General features: G+C 38.0%; 1 protein-coding gene and 1 pseudogene across 4 annotated transcripts in view; one reads left to right on the top strand and one right to left on the bottom strand.

The window, feature by feature from the left end:
- Nucleotides 1-19,105, top strand: part of TET1 (tet methylcytosine dioxygenase 1) — a 128,807-nt gene that overhangs the window by 63,086 nt on the left and 46,616 nt on the right. For all 4 annotated transcript variants that reach the window (XM_039233261.1, XM_039233260.1, XM_039233259.1 and 1 more), the window contains exon 4: nt 14,181-16,500. In XM_039233261.1, the coding sequence (XP_039089192.1) occupies nt 14,181-16,500 (2,320 nt within the window). The remainder of the gene's footprint in view (nt 1-14,180; nt 16,501-19,105) is intronic.
- On the bottom strand, nt 7,020-8,481 carry LOC120232489 (annotated as a pseudogene).

Below are 19,105 nucleotides of genomic sequence, written 5' to 3'. Positions count from 1 at the left end.
AGTCGGAGGTTTAATCAACTGAGCCACCCAGGCGACCCCCTCTTCCATTGTTTTAAATTTACACTTCAGAGTTTTCTCCTCAGACATCCCCACATACACAAATAGAAGACTATATCATATGTTCCTCTTCAACTGCTCTTCCTTTTGCCATTTCTGTATGTATTTTATTGGCTACCTAGAATTCCATTGTATAGACATCTCATACCATGCTTTATTCACCTAGTCCTGTATTGTTTTTTAAGTATTTCCTGTTATGATGCACCTCAAACAAGTTTTCCATAAATATCCTTATAAATGTTTATTATTTTTTTATTAAAACATCTAAATCTAGAAATATTTTTATTAAAAATTTTTATTTAATGTTAATATATTCTTTTTATTGTCTTGAAACCAGTTCAGTTATTTATTAGTATGAACTAGAATGATTTTATCAAATGACATGAATACTTAGTAATTATAATTGCATTAATATTACACATTGATTTAGGGAGAAATATGATATTGACAATATTGGTCTTTTTAATCCTATACATGGTTTATTTCTGTACTTTTTCAGGCCTTCTTTTGTATCCCCCAGTGAAGTTTTATAACTTTCTTCATTCAATACTGAAACTATTAATGTTATAAATTATATATACATATATATACACATTTTCTTCCTTACATATATAATATATATACATATATATTTACTTGAAATTAGCCACTGATATGAACACTATTTTTAAAATTTTTTTAATTTATTTTTTGAGAGAGAGAGAGTATGAGCAGGGGAGGGACAGAAAGAGGGAGAGGCAGAATCCGAAGACAGGTTCCAGGCTCTGAGCTAGCTATAAGCACAGACCCTGATGCAGGGCTCGGACCCACAACCGTGAGATCATGACCTGAGCTGAAGTCTGATGCTCAACTGAGTGAGCCACCCAGGCGCCCCATGAACACTTTATTATTATTATTTTTAGTGTTTTATTTATTTCTAGGAGAGAGAGAGAGAGAGAGAGACAGCGTTAACAGGGGAGGGTCAGAGAGAGAGGGAGTCACAGACTGAAACAGGCTCCAGGCTCTGAGCTGGCAGTCAGCACAGAGCCCGACGTGGGGCTCGAACCCACGAACCGCGAGATCATGACCTAAGCGAAAGTCGGACGCTTAACCGACTAAGCCACCCAGGTGCCCCTACACTTTAAATCATTGAAATTTTTAGTCGATTTTCTTGGACTTAGAATATAATGTTTCAGCTATGATAATCTTATGTTTTCCTATTATTTTTCAATGTTATTTCATATTTTAGCTCATGACATTCTAAGACTTAGTACTTTTCTAAAATTTTTCCTGAATTCCAAAGAATACAATATATATGTCATAAATGTTCTAAATATGTCATCTCCAGTATAGAGAATTACTGATTTTAATATGTTTGTACAATCTGATGAAAATTTTATATTTTTATAAAATGACATATATTTGGGATGATAGAAACTAACATTTGTGCTTCATCTATTTGACATGGAAAAATTTACTAATTTCAGGCTATTGTCAAATTTTCCAATGGGTAGAAGTAAATCTTTTTTTTTTTTTTTTTTACAAATAGTTTATTGTCAAATTAGTTTCCACATAACACTCAGTGCTCATCCCCACAAGTGTCCTCCTCCATGCCCATCCCCCCCTCCCCCCCACATCCATCAGTCCTCAGTTTTTGTCAGCATTCAAGAGTCTCTCATGGTTTGCCTCTCTCCCTTTCCCCCACCATTTCTGCCCTTCTTCTCCCCCCTTGTTTCTCCGTCAAGTTCCTCCTAATCCTCCTATATGTGCAAACATATGATATTTGTCCTTCTGTGCCTGACTTATTTCGCTCAGCATAACACCCTCAAGGTCCATCCATGTTGCTACACATGGCCAGATTTCACTGTTTCTCATTGCCATGTAGTATTCCATGGTATAGATAAACCACATCTTCTTGATCCATTCATCTGTTGATGGACCCTTAGGCTCTTTCCATGTTTTAGCTATTGTGGAGAGTGCTGCTATGAATATTGGGGTGCATGTGCTCCTATGCATCAGCATTTCTGTATCCCTTGGGTAAATTCCTAGCAGTGCTATTGCTGGTAATGTTTATATATTCTTGAGTGAGAGAGACAGAGCGCAAGCGAAGGAGGGACAGAGAAAAAGGGAGACACAGAATCTGAAGCAGGCTCCAGGCTCTGAGCTGTCAGCACAGAGCCCGATGTTGGTCTCAAACCCACCAACCGTGAGATCATGACCTGAGCTGAAATCCGAGACTTAACTGACTGAGCCTCCCAGGTGCCCTAAAATATTTTAAATTATTACTTTTTTCCTACGGTTTTAAGTTTATTATTGTGAGAGAGAGAGTGGGAGAGACAGAATCCCAAGCAGGCTCCATGTGGTCAGAACAGAGCCCATCACAGAGTCTGAAGTCATGAACCATGGGATCATGACCTGAGCAGAAATTGAGTCGGATGCTTAACTGACAGGCATTCAGGTGCTACTTAAAGTATTACTTCTAGTAAAAAGAGAAAGATAGGGCAAAAATTTCTGTCATTGTACTTATTTTATGGAATTAAAAGAAGAAAAAAGGAGTAAACCATGATGAAAATTTGTATTGATAGTAGCTCTTAGCTTCATGACTTTGCCTGTTAAGTGCTTACCTCAGTTTCTCTTCTTAACTTGCCCAGGTTGAGTCATGCATTAAAAGGGGAGTTAGAAAGAAGAAAATCGGAGCTCTGGTTATGGGGAAAGGTGTTATATACAGACTGTTGGTAGATGAGAAAGGATTCAGTTTAGTGATGCTACATCCTGGAGACTGTTTTGCAGGAGACAAAAGACTAGAACAGGTTTATCTAAAATAACTTCCTAGCCAGTCCTGCCACTTAAGGAATCTGGTTCCAGAAGAAGCAATTTCTGAAAACAAGTATTTGAAAAATTGACATTTAGAAAGGAAGAACTATTCCTTTGTTCTAAAATAATATTTACAAATGAATACAAGGTAAATTCTAAAGACTTACCATATTAAATCATCCTGTGTTTTCCTTCTAAGTTCATTCGTTTACTTACTCATTATGCATTTATTTTTTGAAGGTTTGTTTATTTTTGAGACAGAGCGAGAGCAAGCAGGGGAGGGGCAGAGAGAGAGAGATGATCTGAACAGGCTTCGCACTGCCAGTGCAGAGCCCGATGTCGGTCTCAGACTCACCAACTGTGAGATCATGACTAGAATTGAAGTTGGATCATCAACAGACTGAGCCACCCAGGTGCCTCTTATTCATATTTTATTAAGATAATCACCCAGCTTTTTAAATAAAAAGTTCAAGTAGAAAACAAGTTGAGAGGATAATGCAGTGAACACCACTAATAATTGACCTTTTGTATGTGTATGAACCATTATAAAGTTGTAAGTAATCATCTTTAAAGTTAAGTCATACCATACACTCATACATTATTACAATACCATAATACTATTTAATATCTAGTGTATACTTACATTTTCCCATTTGTCCCCCAAATAAGACACATTGAAAATAAATTATTTATTTATTTTTGGGAAAGTGCAAGTTGGAGAAAGGCAGAGGGAGACAGAAGATCCCAAGCAGGCTCTAGGCTGACCGGCTGACAGCATTAAGCCCCATGTTTGGCTTGAACCCCTGAACTGTGAGATCATGACCTGAGCAGAAGTTAAATGCTTAATCCGACCGAGATTCCCAGGTGCCACAAAATAAAACACTTTTTTGAGCCTAGAGGACAATCACCAAGATCTGTACTCTGGGGACTAAAGTCCAGGATGAAGAGACAGCATTGCAAACACATAAGTAGGTACAATCAGTTGATATGATAAATGGCCTGTGCAGAGAGAGAGAGAGATAGTAAAGGAAGGAGTGTTCATTTTATCAGAGTGGGGGCAGGTGGGATAGGGAGGATGGTTAAGAAATACTTTGATTTTACTTTTGGGGTATTGTCAAAAGTAGTTGATTTCTACAGATACCTTTCTTCTAATTCTAGGTGTTTTTTTGGTCAAAGCAGATGGGGGAGAGTTGAATGACTAAGGGGCATTCTACTATAAAGCTGCTACTTGAGAAAAGACTTGGCTGCTTAAAATAGCCTAGAGGAAGCAAGCCTGGGGGTGGGGTTGGTCTGAATATACTGTTATTGCAAGGTACTTTCTGTAAAATGTGGCCAAGGCTAGGATCTTGGAGGCCTTTCTTTTTGTACTGAAAAATGTGAATTTTGCTCTGGTGGTTAGTGGTTCCCAGGTTCCCAGGCTCTGTTTGAATCTTTCTAGAGTTTCTACCTTCAGACTAAGGAAACTGTGCAGGGCTAGTTTAGAGTTTTCTAAACTAGGTTTAGGTTTTCTAAAAACCCCTAGGGCGATGTTGATGTTTAGCCAGGTGCTTGTGGAATGTGGCCTTAAGCAATGTGATTTGCATGTAAACTGATCTCCTTAAATAACTGCATCTCTAAAATTGAAATATGGGTGGTACAACTAAGAAACTGACTTCTTGATTTTAATTAAATTAAATTGATTTAAAATTTAAAAGTGAATTAAAGTGAAATATTTTTATTAAACACAACTTTCTTATTGGGTTACATTTTACTTTAACCATTGAAAATTTGGGAGTAAGTTAGTTTGCATTATGTGTAACATGCACTGAATTTCTTAGACTTCATATACAAAAGGTAAAATATCTCCATTAATTTTCATACTAATACATGTTAAAATAATAGTTTTTATAGGGTGGCTTAAATAGAAATATAATAAAATTTGTTTCAACTGTTCCTTTTTACTTTTAAGAAGTATAGCTCCTCCCACCTAGGTGGGTCCTCAGTTCAGCATCTGTCTATTGATTTCAGTTCAGGTCATGATCTCACAGTTCATGGGATCAAGTCCCTCATCAGTCTCCATGATGGCAGCATGGAGCCTGCTTGGGATTCTCTCCCTCCCTTTCTCTCTTTTCACAATAAATAAATAAACTTAAAAAAGAAAAAGAATAAAGAAACATACCTCCTAAAAAATTTAAGATGATTTCTGGAGCCCACATCGTATTTACATTGGAAAATTATTCCTTAGAACTACAGAACATAAGAGTTTCGGAGTGCTACAGACTGGAATCTAATCCCAGTGTTGAAGTTAATCCACTTAGGGGAGTGGTTGAAAGACTAGATTCTGAAAATGTTTGTTACCTAACATTCAGTAAAATGTAATATCCATATCATCTGGTACCTCTTGGGTTAACTGGGTGGGGGTAGAGATAACTCATTAATTTTTTTTGGTTTCAGTAGCCTGGTGAGGATGCCCAGTTGGTGGATGACTGAGTTTTAAGTTTGGAGGAAAGATCTTGTTTTGCTGTAGGAGTCATCAGCAAACAGGTGTAAACTGTTTGGCCTATATCTAGGCCTATATCTAGATAAATGGGGAAACATGAGAGAAGGCAAAAGGGAACATCATTGATAAGTGGGGAGGAAAGGGTCGCCTGGGTGGTTCAGTCAGTTCATCATCCGACTTCAGCTTAGGTTATGATCTCATAGTTTGTGAGTTTGAGCCCAGCATCCGGCTCTGCTGTCAGTGCAGAGTTCACTTCCAATCCTCTGTCCCACCCCATTCGCCCTCTGCCCTTCCCCCACTTGTACTAGCATGCTCTCACAAAAAATTAATTAACGTTAAAAAATGAAAACTTTGTGGGCATCTTGGTGGCTCAGTTGGTTAAGGGTCCTACTTCGACTCAGATCATGATCTCACTGTTGGTGGGTCCGAGCACCACATTGAGCTCTGTGCTGATAGCTCAGAGCCTGGAGCCTGCTTCAGATTCTGTGTCTCCCTCTCTCTGCACCTCCCCCACTTGTCTCTATCTGTCTCTTAAAATGAATAAATGTTATTTAAAATAATGAAAACTATAAGTGGGCAGAAAAGCTAGCAAAGGAGACTGAAATCACTTATGGAGAATTGAAGGGAGAACCTTAAAGAACTGATCAACAGTATCAATAAATATTCTGAAACTCCACTGAATTTGGCAGTTGGGACTGCTAGGTGAGTCTTGGGCAGTTTCAGTGAGGTGCTGGCTGCAGAAGCCTAAGTATATAGTAGGCTGAAGAGTGCGCAGATAGTAATTGCAGACACTTATTTGAAGGCCGTTTTTTTTTTTTTTTTTGGTAAAATGGTGCAATGAGATAGGGTGAGAGCTAAATGCTTCTCTAGGGTGGTTGTGTGGTTTTTTTGTTTTGTTTTTTTTTAAGGTAGGAAAGACTTGAGTTTGTTATAGCCTGTGGGGAAGGAGCTAGAAGGGAAAGATTTACAGATCTTCATACTTTGGCTCCAAAACGCTCTGATTTTTTGTTAGGAATGTGTAAATACCTGTGTGCATATCATCACCTGCTAAGTGCTGAATAAATACTCAGTATTCATGGAGCTTATGTTCTTAGAAAGCCTAGACAGAAATACACACACTTTTTTTTTTTTATTCAAGGGGAAACATTGATGGAGGGACCAAAGACCCAAGGCCACAGTGGTAATATTGGAAAGAACTGAAAGTTGAAACCTTTATCATTGCTTTGTAGGATCTTGAATTAAAGTAGTTATCTGATGGCCTTCTGGATGGAGTTGGGTGAGGCAAGGTCCTTGAATTTATCTTTGATCATGAGGGAGCATTCCAGGCGAAATGACTTGATAGGGGCTAAACCCTAGTGGAAAACAGGATTTCTCATAGGACAAGCCTCCTGAAATCTTGAGGAGCATTTAAATGCCAGTGGGGTGGAGGTGGAGGGAAGGTATTTGGAAACTGCTTTCTCTCCAGAGCCTTGAGAGTATGAGTGCACATAAATTGCATTGTGATTGACTCTTGTCTGATTGTTTTAAATAAGCTGCCATTTTTGTATGTTCTTTTGTTTTTAAAAAATTAATGTGGTACTTCATATTGGGTTATTATTTTAATACCAATATGAATTCACTGAACCTTATAATTGGATGAAACTGAAAATTTTGAGCAAAAAATTAGGAAAGGTAAAGCAAATCAGGGTTATTCAGAAGTAAGGAGGCATATAGTCCAAGGAACATTTGGAGAGAAAATAGACGATGGCTCTGATCACATCTTCAAAAGTTCGAGTGCAAACTGGATTCTAATTTCACCCAAGTCTCCTTCATCGCTTGGTGTGAACCCAGTATAGTTATATCGAATTTGCACAAAAGGTGGTAATGTTTTGAATAGCAATGCTGTGTATACTGTTACAACTCAAAAACAGGTGAATGAAAATAAGCCAGTGGGTTGAGAAAAACAACAATTTACACAATCTGGAAAAAGAAACTATCATAGGAATTGTGTTGTTCTTTTAAGTTTTAAGCATCATAATCTTAGTTTAGTAAACATTACTTAATATTAGTAACTAGTTGAATTTGCCATAGATGTTAATTATTACTCAAAGAGCAGTGCCTTGGTTTTAACACTAAGGTCTTATGGGAGACAGGCATGTCTGGCTTGATTCTGGCTCTGAGAGTGTTGATGTGACTTTTGCTTGTTACTGAAGCTTTTTCAACTTTTATCAGATGAATGGAGATATTAATACACTTGGTAGGAAAAGCAGATGAGATAGTTCCAGTAAAGTGTTAATGATGATGACTAGCAGCAGTCTATGCCCAATACATAATAACCACTAATAAATAATTCTGTTGTCTTAATTGTGGACTTGCTTTTGCTACGTGTAGAAGGACCTGTATGTAGCAGATATTCTTCTCCTAAATCATCAGTTTGTTTCCACACATAATAAGGTCTAACTATATATGTAAATACATTGTTTCATTTAATCCTCAAAATAAACTTGTTCGGTGAATGCTATTACTGGTCCTGATTTATCTTTTTTGGTTTTTTTTTCCTGTTTTTACTTTTATTTGCATGTATTTTATGAAGAATTTACTCCCGGGCCATAAATTTTTGTTTCTTCAGCTTCTTCTGGGTTATCTTTTTCTTCTGTGCAACTTCCTTTTCTGGTTTAGGAACAATCTGCTCTTTTTCAGTGAGGATCATCTCAATGTGGCAGGGAGAGCTCATGTATGGGTTAATCCAACCAAGAACCCTGTAAGTTTTATGCCGCATCTTGGGGGCTATGTTCAACTGGATGTGCTCAAGAGAATCTACATCTAAACCCTTAAGTTCAGCCTTACTCTCTGCATTTTTAAGCATGTGCAGTAAAAATTGAGCACTCTTTTGGGCCACCGACCCTGTGTCCAGCCCCACTGTTTGGCCTGGGCACGCCTACCAACTCCACCATTGTTGCGTTGGAATGGCACACATTGCTTCTGCAAGGTGACATCTTTAAGATACTTGGTGGCTTTTTGGATATGCATACCCTTGATGGCCTGGGCAGTTTTCATGTGTTCTTAAAGTGAAGACGAACATTTGAACCTCTTGATTTGCATGATTTTGTCAGGTTTTCCGCGTCAAGTGAATAGTGAACCATTTTCAGAGATCACCTCAGGCCACTCATGGAAAGAACTGGTCCTGATTTATCTTATGGAAACTGAGGCATGAGGCACCTGGGTGGCCCAGTTGGTTAAGCATCTGACTTCATCTCAGCTCAGGTCTTGATCTCGCAGTTGTGAGAGTTCAAGCCCCACATTGGGTTCCATGCTGAGTGTGAAGCCTACCTAAAAAAATAAAAAATAAACACATAAAAACTCTTTTAAGAAAAAAAAGGAAAAAGGAAACTGAGCTCAAAGAGGCTCCATAGAGCAAGGCTCACTCTAGGCCACATGATTTGTAAGTGATGGAACCATGGAAAGTAGCCAAAGTTTGTCTGATTCCAATAAAGCCCATATTCTGACAAATACATGAAACAAGGTACACAAAAAATATAAAGAATGAATTACGTTGGATAATAGTTGGTTTTCAACTTTAAGCATGGGTAAGATTGTACATGAAAAGTCTGAAGAATGAATGGACAGTGGGTTTCCCTTTGGAATCCCCCAGTTGTAGGTGGGGGAGACACCTACGACCTGGGGACAGAGGCACAGAAGTGTGGAGCTCCAAGGGAGACCTAGATTTTAGTATTTCAGTTGAGATTCTCCTTGGAGGTCTACAAAAGAGTAGGTTAAGGAATGATAGAATTTGGTGATTGAGGACCTTCGGCTAATCTTGGGGTAGCCATTTAAGATATTTGAATGTCAGGGGATTTGATAGGTTGATAGCTTCAGGCAGATTTGGAGTCTGAATGGTTTTTAGTCCTTTTGACTTGGAATATATTGTACTGGCTCAAAACTCCAAAGAAAGAGGTTAGGAACAAGGACACCTGTGACTAGAGAAGTTTAGTTCTTTGTATACATTTGGAGCCAATCTACAATTTACATGTTTCTGTATTAAATAGTAGTTGTCCCTCCCTCTAATAACATGCTTCCCCTCCTCAGCCCCACCCCCACGTTAAAGGTTTTACTTTGGATTCCGAGACCCTGTGGCCAAATGAGGGTGGGGTTTTTGTTTAAACTTTAGAATAAAAAGGAAGTCTGGATCTGGTAGATTGATTGGCAAAGGAACTTTCCAAGTCTATGCAATGGCTTCTATCAGGCCCAGGCATCGAAGAGCCATAATTCATTCTGGCAGCAAGGTAGGATGAGTGGGGACTCTTGGGGACATATGGGGACACTTGGGGACATGTGGAGACACTTGGGGACTTGTGCAAACTCAGTCCCTTACACCCCACCCCCCTGACTTTCTCTGAATTTTGAACCTCTCACAGGGTGGCTGTAGGAAAGCTAGAGAAAAAGAATAGAGGCAAAGCTCAAATATTAGGGCTACAATACTAGGTAGGGTAGGTGTCCTCATTTTATGCCTAAAAACGGAAAAGACCTAGACAATTTTTACTGTTGTAGCAAAATGAGGTAACTGTTTTGTAGGTCTGCTTTGAAGGAGAGAGAGAGAGAGAGAGAGAGAGAGAGAGAGAGAGTGTGTGTGTGTGTGTGTGTGTGTGTGTGTGAAATGTTTATTTTAGCTTTGGTGAATGACTGGTTTATCTTTCCTTTTGATTTAAATTTAGGTTATTTCACAAGCAGTCATGCAGAGCAGGGCTGACCTCCATGCTTCTGTGGAATGTGGGAGGTAAAATACAGTATCTAGCATGATTGCATCATCTGAAAGCCAACATTAATGGAACCACCAACGGGTCTCCTAAGTTTTTTCTCCAAACACTTAATTTTCAGGTTGAGAACATAAGTCCTTAGGGTGTCACTTCTCCTCAGGCATAAGCACTTTATATGGGTTGCTCCTTGTCTTCTACATGCTAGTTTTTAATGTTTTTTTCCTCAAAGGGGACGAAGGATAGTTCTTGGTTGGGGGGAAATGGCGGAAAAAACTAGACATTACAATGGGGCTACATTCCATAAATAGAAACACACTATATCTGTGAAATTAAAATTTCATTTTCCTAGATTAACCGGGGGGGTGGGGGTGGGGAAAGGCATTAAGACTCCTGAGGTGGGGGGGGGGGGGGGGTAAAACAAAGCCAAAAATGAAAGGCATGTTGAGAAGCACTGATCTACCTGTAGAAAAGGTCAGAGTCTTGTGACCCATGTCTCTGTACATGCTTTGAAAGATGTTTTCATGTGATCTGAGCACCTGTTTCTTGATACACAAATACAGCATGTATGGAATGTGAGTGCTGGGAGAGGCTACAGTCAGATTCTGTCCAAAGGGCATAGTCATTTCAGGATAAAATACCACTTTGCTCAGTGCCATTTGAGCTCATTCAAGAGTGGGTGTAAGAGTATCACTATGATAGGAATGTGGAGAAATAAGAACAGAAGGGGCTCAACAACTGTTGGGGCCAGATCTGATCTAAGGTGTTCAACATTCCTGTTGGTTTGGAATGGGTAAGAGGGGCCCAGAGCAACCTCTATTCTTGTGACTAGTATAGAGTGCAAAGCAGAAAGCTGTGAGACTTTGAATTACTCACTGTCCTTTAAATGGTACCCTTGGGCCCTTTTGGGGTGGTAGAGGAGGAAGAGAAGAGACTCAGGTGGGTAAGTCAAATGAGTTTGGGTTTCCAGAGTGCATATTGAATATTATGGAATAAAACAGCCACCATTTCAACATTTGTGTAACACTTAACTTCCTTTGGAGAGTTGGCTTCTCATTAGAGAGGTAGGTGTTAACAAATATTTGAGATGTAAAATGGATATTTTGGAATTCACTACTTTAATCTACTGTTTAAGTAGATTAAATGTCAAGGAAGTCTTTGTTAAAAATTCAGAGGTGCCTGGGTGGCTCAGTTGGTGAAGCGTGTGACTCTTCTCCAGGGTTCCTGGATTAGAGCCCCACAATGGGCTCTGCACTGGAGCCTCCTTGGGATTCTCTCTCTCTCTCTCTCTCTCTCTCTCTCTCTCTCTCCCTCTCCCTCTCCCCCTACCCCCCAGTCTCTGCCCCTCTCCTGCTTGCTCTCTCTCAAAATAAAAATAAGCTTAAAAGAGTTCATGTAGTTAGCGGAGGCTGCACCAGTAGTTTCTGTTGGTGCACTCAGCAGTATGATGGAGTCAGCTCCTTCCAATTCTGGGATTGAGTGCGTTCGTTTTTATGTTTTATTTACTTATGAGAGAGAGAGAGACAGAGTGCAAGCAGGGGAGGGGCAGAAAGAGGGAGACACAGAATCTGAAGCAGGTTCCAGGTCCTGAGCTGTCAGCACAGAGCCTGCCATGGAATGGGGCTTGATCTCACTCGAGATCTCACTCGTGACCTGAGCCAAAGCATCAGTCAGATGCTTAACTGACTGAGAAACCCAGGTGCCCCTAAAGGAAATATACTTTAAAAATCAAAACCGTATTTAATCAGGTCTGGGGTGTTTTTTTTGTTTTGTTTTGTTTTTTGTTTTTTTATGTTTGTCTATTTTTGAGAGAGGCAGTGTGATTGGGGGAGGGGTAGAGAGAGAGGGAGAAACAGAATCTCTAGTAGGCTGTGCTGTGCGGTCAGCATGGAGCCCAGCATGGGGCTTGAACACACAGACCATGAGATAATGCCCTGAGCCAGTCAGACACTTAACCAACTAACCCACCCAGGCGCTCCTTTTTTTTTTTTATTAAAAAAAATAAAACCATTGCATATAAAGGTTCTATATCCACTTTTTTGGTTTGGTTGTTTCTTTTAACCAAATAATGTCCAGTATATCCTGGACATCTTTGCCTATTAGCAATGGAATTTTTTTTAAAGATTTAAATTAAAATTTTTTTTTTATTGTTTAGTTTTGAGAAAGAGAGAGACAGACAGACAGAGACAGCCAGAGCATGAGATCTGGAGTGGTAGAGAGAGATGGAAACACAGAATCCGACCTAAGCTCCAGGCTATCAGCACAGAGCCCAACTCAGAGCTCGAACCCACGAACCCTGAGATCTTGACCTGAGCTGATGTCAGACACTTAACTGAGCCACCCAGGTACCTCTTAATTGAAAACCTTTTAATACCATTGCTGCCTTTTAAAAAAAAAAAGTCCATTATTCCAGATTTTTAAAGTTATTGAAATATAATAAACATATAGAAAATGTATATATATATTTGTATATTTTGAATTTTGGCAAAATGAACATAACCTGTGTTTTTTTTGAACATAACCTGTGTTAACTTGTGTACCCTGATCAAGAAATTAGTAATACAGTTTACTTCTACTAAGATTGTTTAGTGTTTAATTATACAGTTGGGTAATGCTTCAATATTTTATATTCTGAATGTAAGTATAGCCATCCTGAACTTTGATTCCATTTTTCAGCCAATACTCCTGGTTTTTCTATGGAGAAAAACCTTTTTTCTTTTAAAATAGAAAAACTTTCTTTTTTAAAGAAGTCTCCTAACTTTTGATACCTAATTTTTTTCCTCCCTGAGGCATTGACTAGAATGTGCAGAGCCATTTTAAAGATTAGGAAATGGAGCTTATCTTTCTATTTGCTCCTGACAGCAGTTGGAAATGCCCTTACTGTCTGAATTCCTATGCTATAATTTTGGATGACCCATTTCTTGGTTTTAAAAAATAGGGATTGGGGCCCCTGGGTGGCTCAGTGGATGACGCATTTCGCTATTGGTTTCAGCTCAAGCCTTGTCACACGAGTTCACTCAGAGCCTGCTTTGGATTCTCTGTCTCTCTGCCTGCCTCGCTCCCTCCACCCCCGCTCTCACTGTTTCTCTCTCTCTCAAAATAAATAAATAACAGAAATTTCAATGTTTATTCATTTTATTTTGAGGAGGGTGGGCCCTGTTTCTCTCTCTGTGTCTCTGTCTCTCTGTCTCCCTCTCCCCCTCTCCACCCCTCACTCACTGGAGCCCTCTTCTCTCTCAACAAAAGTAAAATTTAAAAATTAAAAATTTAATAAAATATTAAAAAAATAAATTATAGAGATTAATAGGGGAAATAGTGATTGGTTAGTGGGAAAAGGTTTCTCCTAGCAGTGATGAAAACATTCTGGAATTAGAGGTGATTATTTCATAACCTTGTAAATATTCTGAAAAACCACTGAATTGTAAGATTTTACATGGTAAAATGATTAATTTTGTAATATGTTATGGTGGTATACTTATAATAGCCAAGACCGCAAAATAACTCAAATGTCCATTTGTAGTAGAATCAATAAATACATTGTAGTCATTGTTTGACTATCCAACAATAAGAATCAATGGATTTCTTAACAACATGGATAATCACAAATATAATGTTGACTGAAAGGAAGTCAGTTATGTGAAGTGTGGAAGTAAGCAAAAGAAATCTATGATAGATGTCAAAGCAATGGTTACCCTTTAGCAGTAAAATGATGCTGAGATGGTAGTGTCTTGGCTGGAATCTGGGCACATAGGTGTTCATTTGTGACAACTGAGTTATATACTTATGATTTGTACAATTTTCTGTATGTATTTTGTATTTCAGTACAATTTGTATTAAAATAGATATTGCCTATTGAATGGTACCAACATAAAATTATTTTCAAATTTTATTTGGATAAACAAGTATACCAAAATATTAATAAGTGTGGGTTATGATAGTTTGTACTTTTTGGTCTTTTTCTTTTTCCCTACACAGCAGTTATTGCTATTTTGTTGAACATATAAAAAGCAAAAATATTTTTTCAGAGGCTTTATACTTAGTTCCTATTAAACTGTAAAGTTCCTATGGCTCTTACTCCGTATGTTTGCATAGATAATATGAGATATTTCTTTGTTTTGTAGGCAGATTTTGACAACAAACTAGTAAATGGCCCCAAGTCAGAATCCATGGAATACAGTAGATGCCATGGGGAGCAACAGAGATTGGAATTAAGCCCACCTCCCCATGAAAATGTAACTAAAAATGAAGAAAGTATGACAGGTGTTGAAGTGGAGAAGTGGACGCAAAATAAGAAATCACATTTAACTGATCATGTCAAAGGAGAATTTAAGGCAATTGTGACAGAAGCTGAAAAACTGAAGAACTCTGAAGATGACAAGAAGAAAGTCCTACTCACCACATTACCAGAACCTCAGAAATTGTTTGCACAAACTGTAAGAAACGGCATTAAAAATGTACACTATTTACCAACTGAGACCAATGCGTCTTTTAAAAAATTCAATATTGAAGAATTTGGCAAGGCATTTGAAAACAACTCCTATAAATTCCTGAAAGACACTGCCAACCATAATGCCATGAGCTCCATTGCCACTAGTGCGAGCTGTGATCATCTCAAGGAGAGAAGTAATGTTTCAGTCTTCCAGAAGCCCAGTTTTAACTGCAAGTCTATCCCAGATCCAGCAAATTTCAACATAAATAGTCATACCAGTACACACAATGAAAGTGATCAACCCAAATCTCTAGAAAATATACCTAGTAAAGAATCAAAAGATGGATCTCCAGTTCAACCAACTCTTCTATCCCTAATGAAGGATAGGAGATTAACACTGGAGCAAGTGGTGGCCATAGAAGCTCTGACCCAACTGTCAGAAGCTCCATCAGAAAATTCTTCACCATCAAAGTCTGAGAAGGATGAAGAAACAGAGCACAGAACAGCAAGTTTGCTTAATAGCTGTAAAGCTATCCTTTATTCAGTAAAAAAAGACCTCCAAGACCCAACCTTACAAGGGGAGACAGAAAGCCTTCATCACTATCCATCTTTGGAAAAGCAAAGTTTATGCAGCACAGTGGTATTCAATGGCCAAAATATTTCCAAGTCACACAACAACTCAGCTGCTAACCAAGCATCTACAAAGTCACAGGAATATTCAAAAGTCACAAGTTCAGGATCTCTTTTCATACCAAATTCAAATTCGTCTAAAATTGACACCAATAAAAATGTTGCTCAAGCTAGAATTACCCTTGAGAGTTCTAAGACTTTGCATCAGATGCCACCAACAAGTGACAAATTAGGTTACTGTAACCAGTCACTGGCCCACAGTAAACAGATAGATTCAAAAGATGATCCATCATGTCAAGATACAGTTCATAGTAAAATAGAGGAAGATGTTGCAACACAATTAACACAACTTGCATCAATAATTAAATTCAATTATATAAAACAAGAGGACAAAAAGGTTGAAAGTACATCAACAAACCTTGGTGCATATAACGTACAGCAAAAAAGCAGTCAGGAGAAAATCACAATACCACAGAAACCACCTTCCAGTGTACAAAACAATCATAGCTCATCATTAACAAAGCACAAGAACACAACACAGAAAAAGACAAAATCTACCCCATCAAGAGAGCGACGGAAAAAGAAGCCTGTAGTTCTAACTTGTCAAGATAATGACCAGAAAAAGCGGGAACAGTTGTCATATGAGTATAGTAAGCTACATGACATTTGGATAGCATCTAAATTTCAAAGATTTGGTCAATTCGGTCCACATGATTTTCCCATTCTGTTAGGAAAAATTCCTCCCCTAAACAAAGTATGGAAACCACTGACCCAAACAACTTCAACATTAGAACACAAAAAATTATTTCCTCCGCTCACTCAGATAAAATTTGAGCGTTATAATCCTGAATTAGCACAGGAAAAAACCATGAAGGTTGAACCATTGGATTCTCTCCCATTATTCCAGTTAAAAACAGAATCCAATGGGCAGGCGTTTACAGAAAAAGTTTGTAATTCTCAGGTACAGCCATCCGTGAATGTCAGTCAGAATGCTCATCCTTTACTCCAGGCCGCCTCTCCATCTAACCAGTGTGCTAATGTAATGGCTGGCGAAGACCAAACACAATTCCAGCAGGATGTGAAAGACCAAGTCATGCATCAGAGACTGCCAACATTGCCCGGTATCTCTCATGAGACCCCCTTACCAGACCCAGCACAAATTCTCAGGAATGTAAATGTAGTATGTTCAGGTGGAATTACAGTGGTTTCTACGAAAAGCGAAGAGGACGTCTGTTCATCCATTGTTGGAGCTTCGGAATTTTCCCCAGTAGACAGTGCACAGAAAAGTTTTAATGATTATGCCATGAACTTCTTTACCAATCCTACAAAAAACCTGGTGTCCACAACGAAAGATTCTGATTTGCCCACGTGCAACTGTCTTGGTAAGTGTGTGCCTGAGTGCATTTTTGTGTTTATTCTTTGTTTACTTCCATTAATTGCCTCGTCATGACCAAATCAAATTTTGGGTTATTTTTCATATGTGGCATTTTTGCACCATTAGTATTCTAGCTGAAATGGACTAAATCTACCCATTTTTCTATTGTACCTTTACTGATTTTACTGAAATAATTGGGAAATATAATGCATAATTTGGAAACTTTCTCAAGTGGAAAATTTGCTGATTTCTCTAAGCTAAATGTCTCAAGTTATTGTGATTCTGATAAGAATGAATTCCTTTAATACTTTATTATAATTTATTAGCATTAAAGGATTTCAACCTGTAAGCATTCTGTCTCAAAAATATTTTTTATTGGGTGATTAAAACCTACACACAGAATGTAAAATATATGTGCAACTTAACAAGCAACTAGAAAGTGTGTGTAATTGCCACTGTATTAAAAAACTGGGCTTGTTTTATTTCTTTATCAATGTCTAGTGCTTTTCTGCTCTGCAATACAAAGGATGTCCTTATATATGAAAAAAACTCCATAATCTTGGCCATTGAAGACTTTGAAAACCTTTTGAAATTTTAAAATATTAAATTGTATAATACTGATTTCTGATTTAAAAGACAAATAGGCATGTGCAAATAGCTGAGTTGTGAAGTGATTTCTAATACGTATTTTGTGCCTTAGGAGTCATTGAAAGAGAACATTCAGGAACTAATAATCAAAATTATCACCCTGAGGAAATCTTGCTGGATTATAAAGATTCTTAGGCAGGCCTTATGAGAAATTTGCTTAGTATTTAAAACACATGAAAGCTTAATTTGAACCCTGTACTGATAAGTCATTGTCTGTGGTCAGATTTCATGTAACTGCTCATGTAAAAGAAGAAATAATTTAATGTATCTGTAATAAGGAGATTAATTGCGTCATTCAGGTTTGTTATGCTGGTTGATGTCCTCATTATTTCAGCTTTTATACAGCATATGAGGACAAAATTTGTGAAATAACCTGTTCTGAACTCATAGATTGGATTATTAAAAGTCTTTTTTAAAAAATGTCTTACAATATAGCCCCAAATCACAAGATTTAAGATTTGCATCAAACAAAAGAAGGTTTTTTGGTCAGAAGTAGGTGTTGGTTAGTACATTCCAGAATGGGTAAAGGACTGTTTGGAAGGATAAAGTATAGATTTCTGATTTCTTGTTTTAACCACAGTAGAAAAATTAGCGAAGCATAGCCATGACTATTTGCTCTTGATTACCTAAAGTACATTTGATATTCTGAAGTCAATCCTTCTATTACTCTTCTCATCATTCAACACTGTTTAGACAGCCTGCCATGTGCCAGGCACCTGGGATAGGCTCTTCTCAGAAGGATCTTATAAACTGAAAAGGGGTGACAAGGCTGAGTGGGGTAAAAATAGGAGAATGAGAGGCTCTTGGACCAAGGACAGAAGAGTGCAATGACTCCCATTCCAGATCTTTTACTGCAAGTCTGATACAGTGCCTTGACCCTGACTTGTTGTATTTACAACATCCCTACATAGAGAAGGCTTATCATCTCCAGTTGACAAATGAGGAAACTAAGTCACAAGGAAGTTCACAGGTAGTAAAAGACAGAAGTCACAAGTTCAGAGCCTACTTTCCTTTTGTTTCAAAAATTTGAAATAAAAAAGGGACAGGAATTTTTTGGATATCATTAGAAATGGGGAAAAATCTGTAATTTAATTAAAATGCCATTAAAATTATATTCTGATTTTACTGAGCTAGCATACTTTCAGGAGGATGATTGTCTAGTTTCAAGTCTTTCCATATAGATAGTAACTAGTCACAGTGTAGGAGTTGAGACCGAAGCATTTAAAGTTTATTGAACATCTGCAGTGCAACTGATTGTTTTATACATTGTCACTTACATGTTTTTCTGTAATCATTATATATAAGATTATTGTGCTTATTGTGTAGAAATGGGAACTGAAGAAGGAAACAGCAGACTCACCCAGAAATCATCCCAAGTGGGATGATCATATCTAAGTAAAAGGTTTCCATGCAGGTATTGTGTTCTATCAAAATAAGTAATTAACCTCTCAATCACATTTCCTCAAATTGAGCACTAAGGACTCTTTAGATAGAATAATTCTCTGCTGTAGGGAGACTTTCCTCTACAACCTGGCCTGTTTCATGGCATCCATGGCCTGTACACGGTAGATACCAGTAATACACACACACATGCACACAACGCACACACACACACACACCCCTGCCCAGTTATCACAACCAAGAATGTTGAACAAATTTTCCACTCAGAAAAAATAGCCCCTGGTTAAGAACCTCTGTTCTAGATCATCAGTAATAAGTTAAATTCTGTTCACTGTATCTTAGGAAGCCACAGAAGTAGTCTTAGGTTTTGTCTGATGTCCAATCAAAATGGTTAATTTTTGAAAAATGATTAAATAATGATCTTTCAGTATAGATGCACCACAACCAGAAATGCGTTTCTGAGCGATGCCAGTTAGACATGATTCTGAGAGGTCAAGTTAAACATACTGTTTTTAAGAAATCTATAATTCACACACATAAAATTTCAAATAGTACAGAAATAT

This window comes from Hyaena hyaena, unplaced genomic scaffold (genome assembly GCF_003009895.1).
Source record: "Hyaena hyaena isolate Hyena2069 unplaced genomic scaffold, ASM300989v1 scaffold_73, whole genome shotgun sequence".
In the NCBI taxonomy this organism is placed as follows: Eukaryota; Metazoa; Chordata; class Mammalia; order Carnivora; family Hyaenidae; genus Hyaena; species Hyaena hyaena.
The sequence above is the reverse complement of the archived record's forward strand: the minus strand, read 5'-3'. Positions and strand labels throughout refer to the sequence as shown.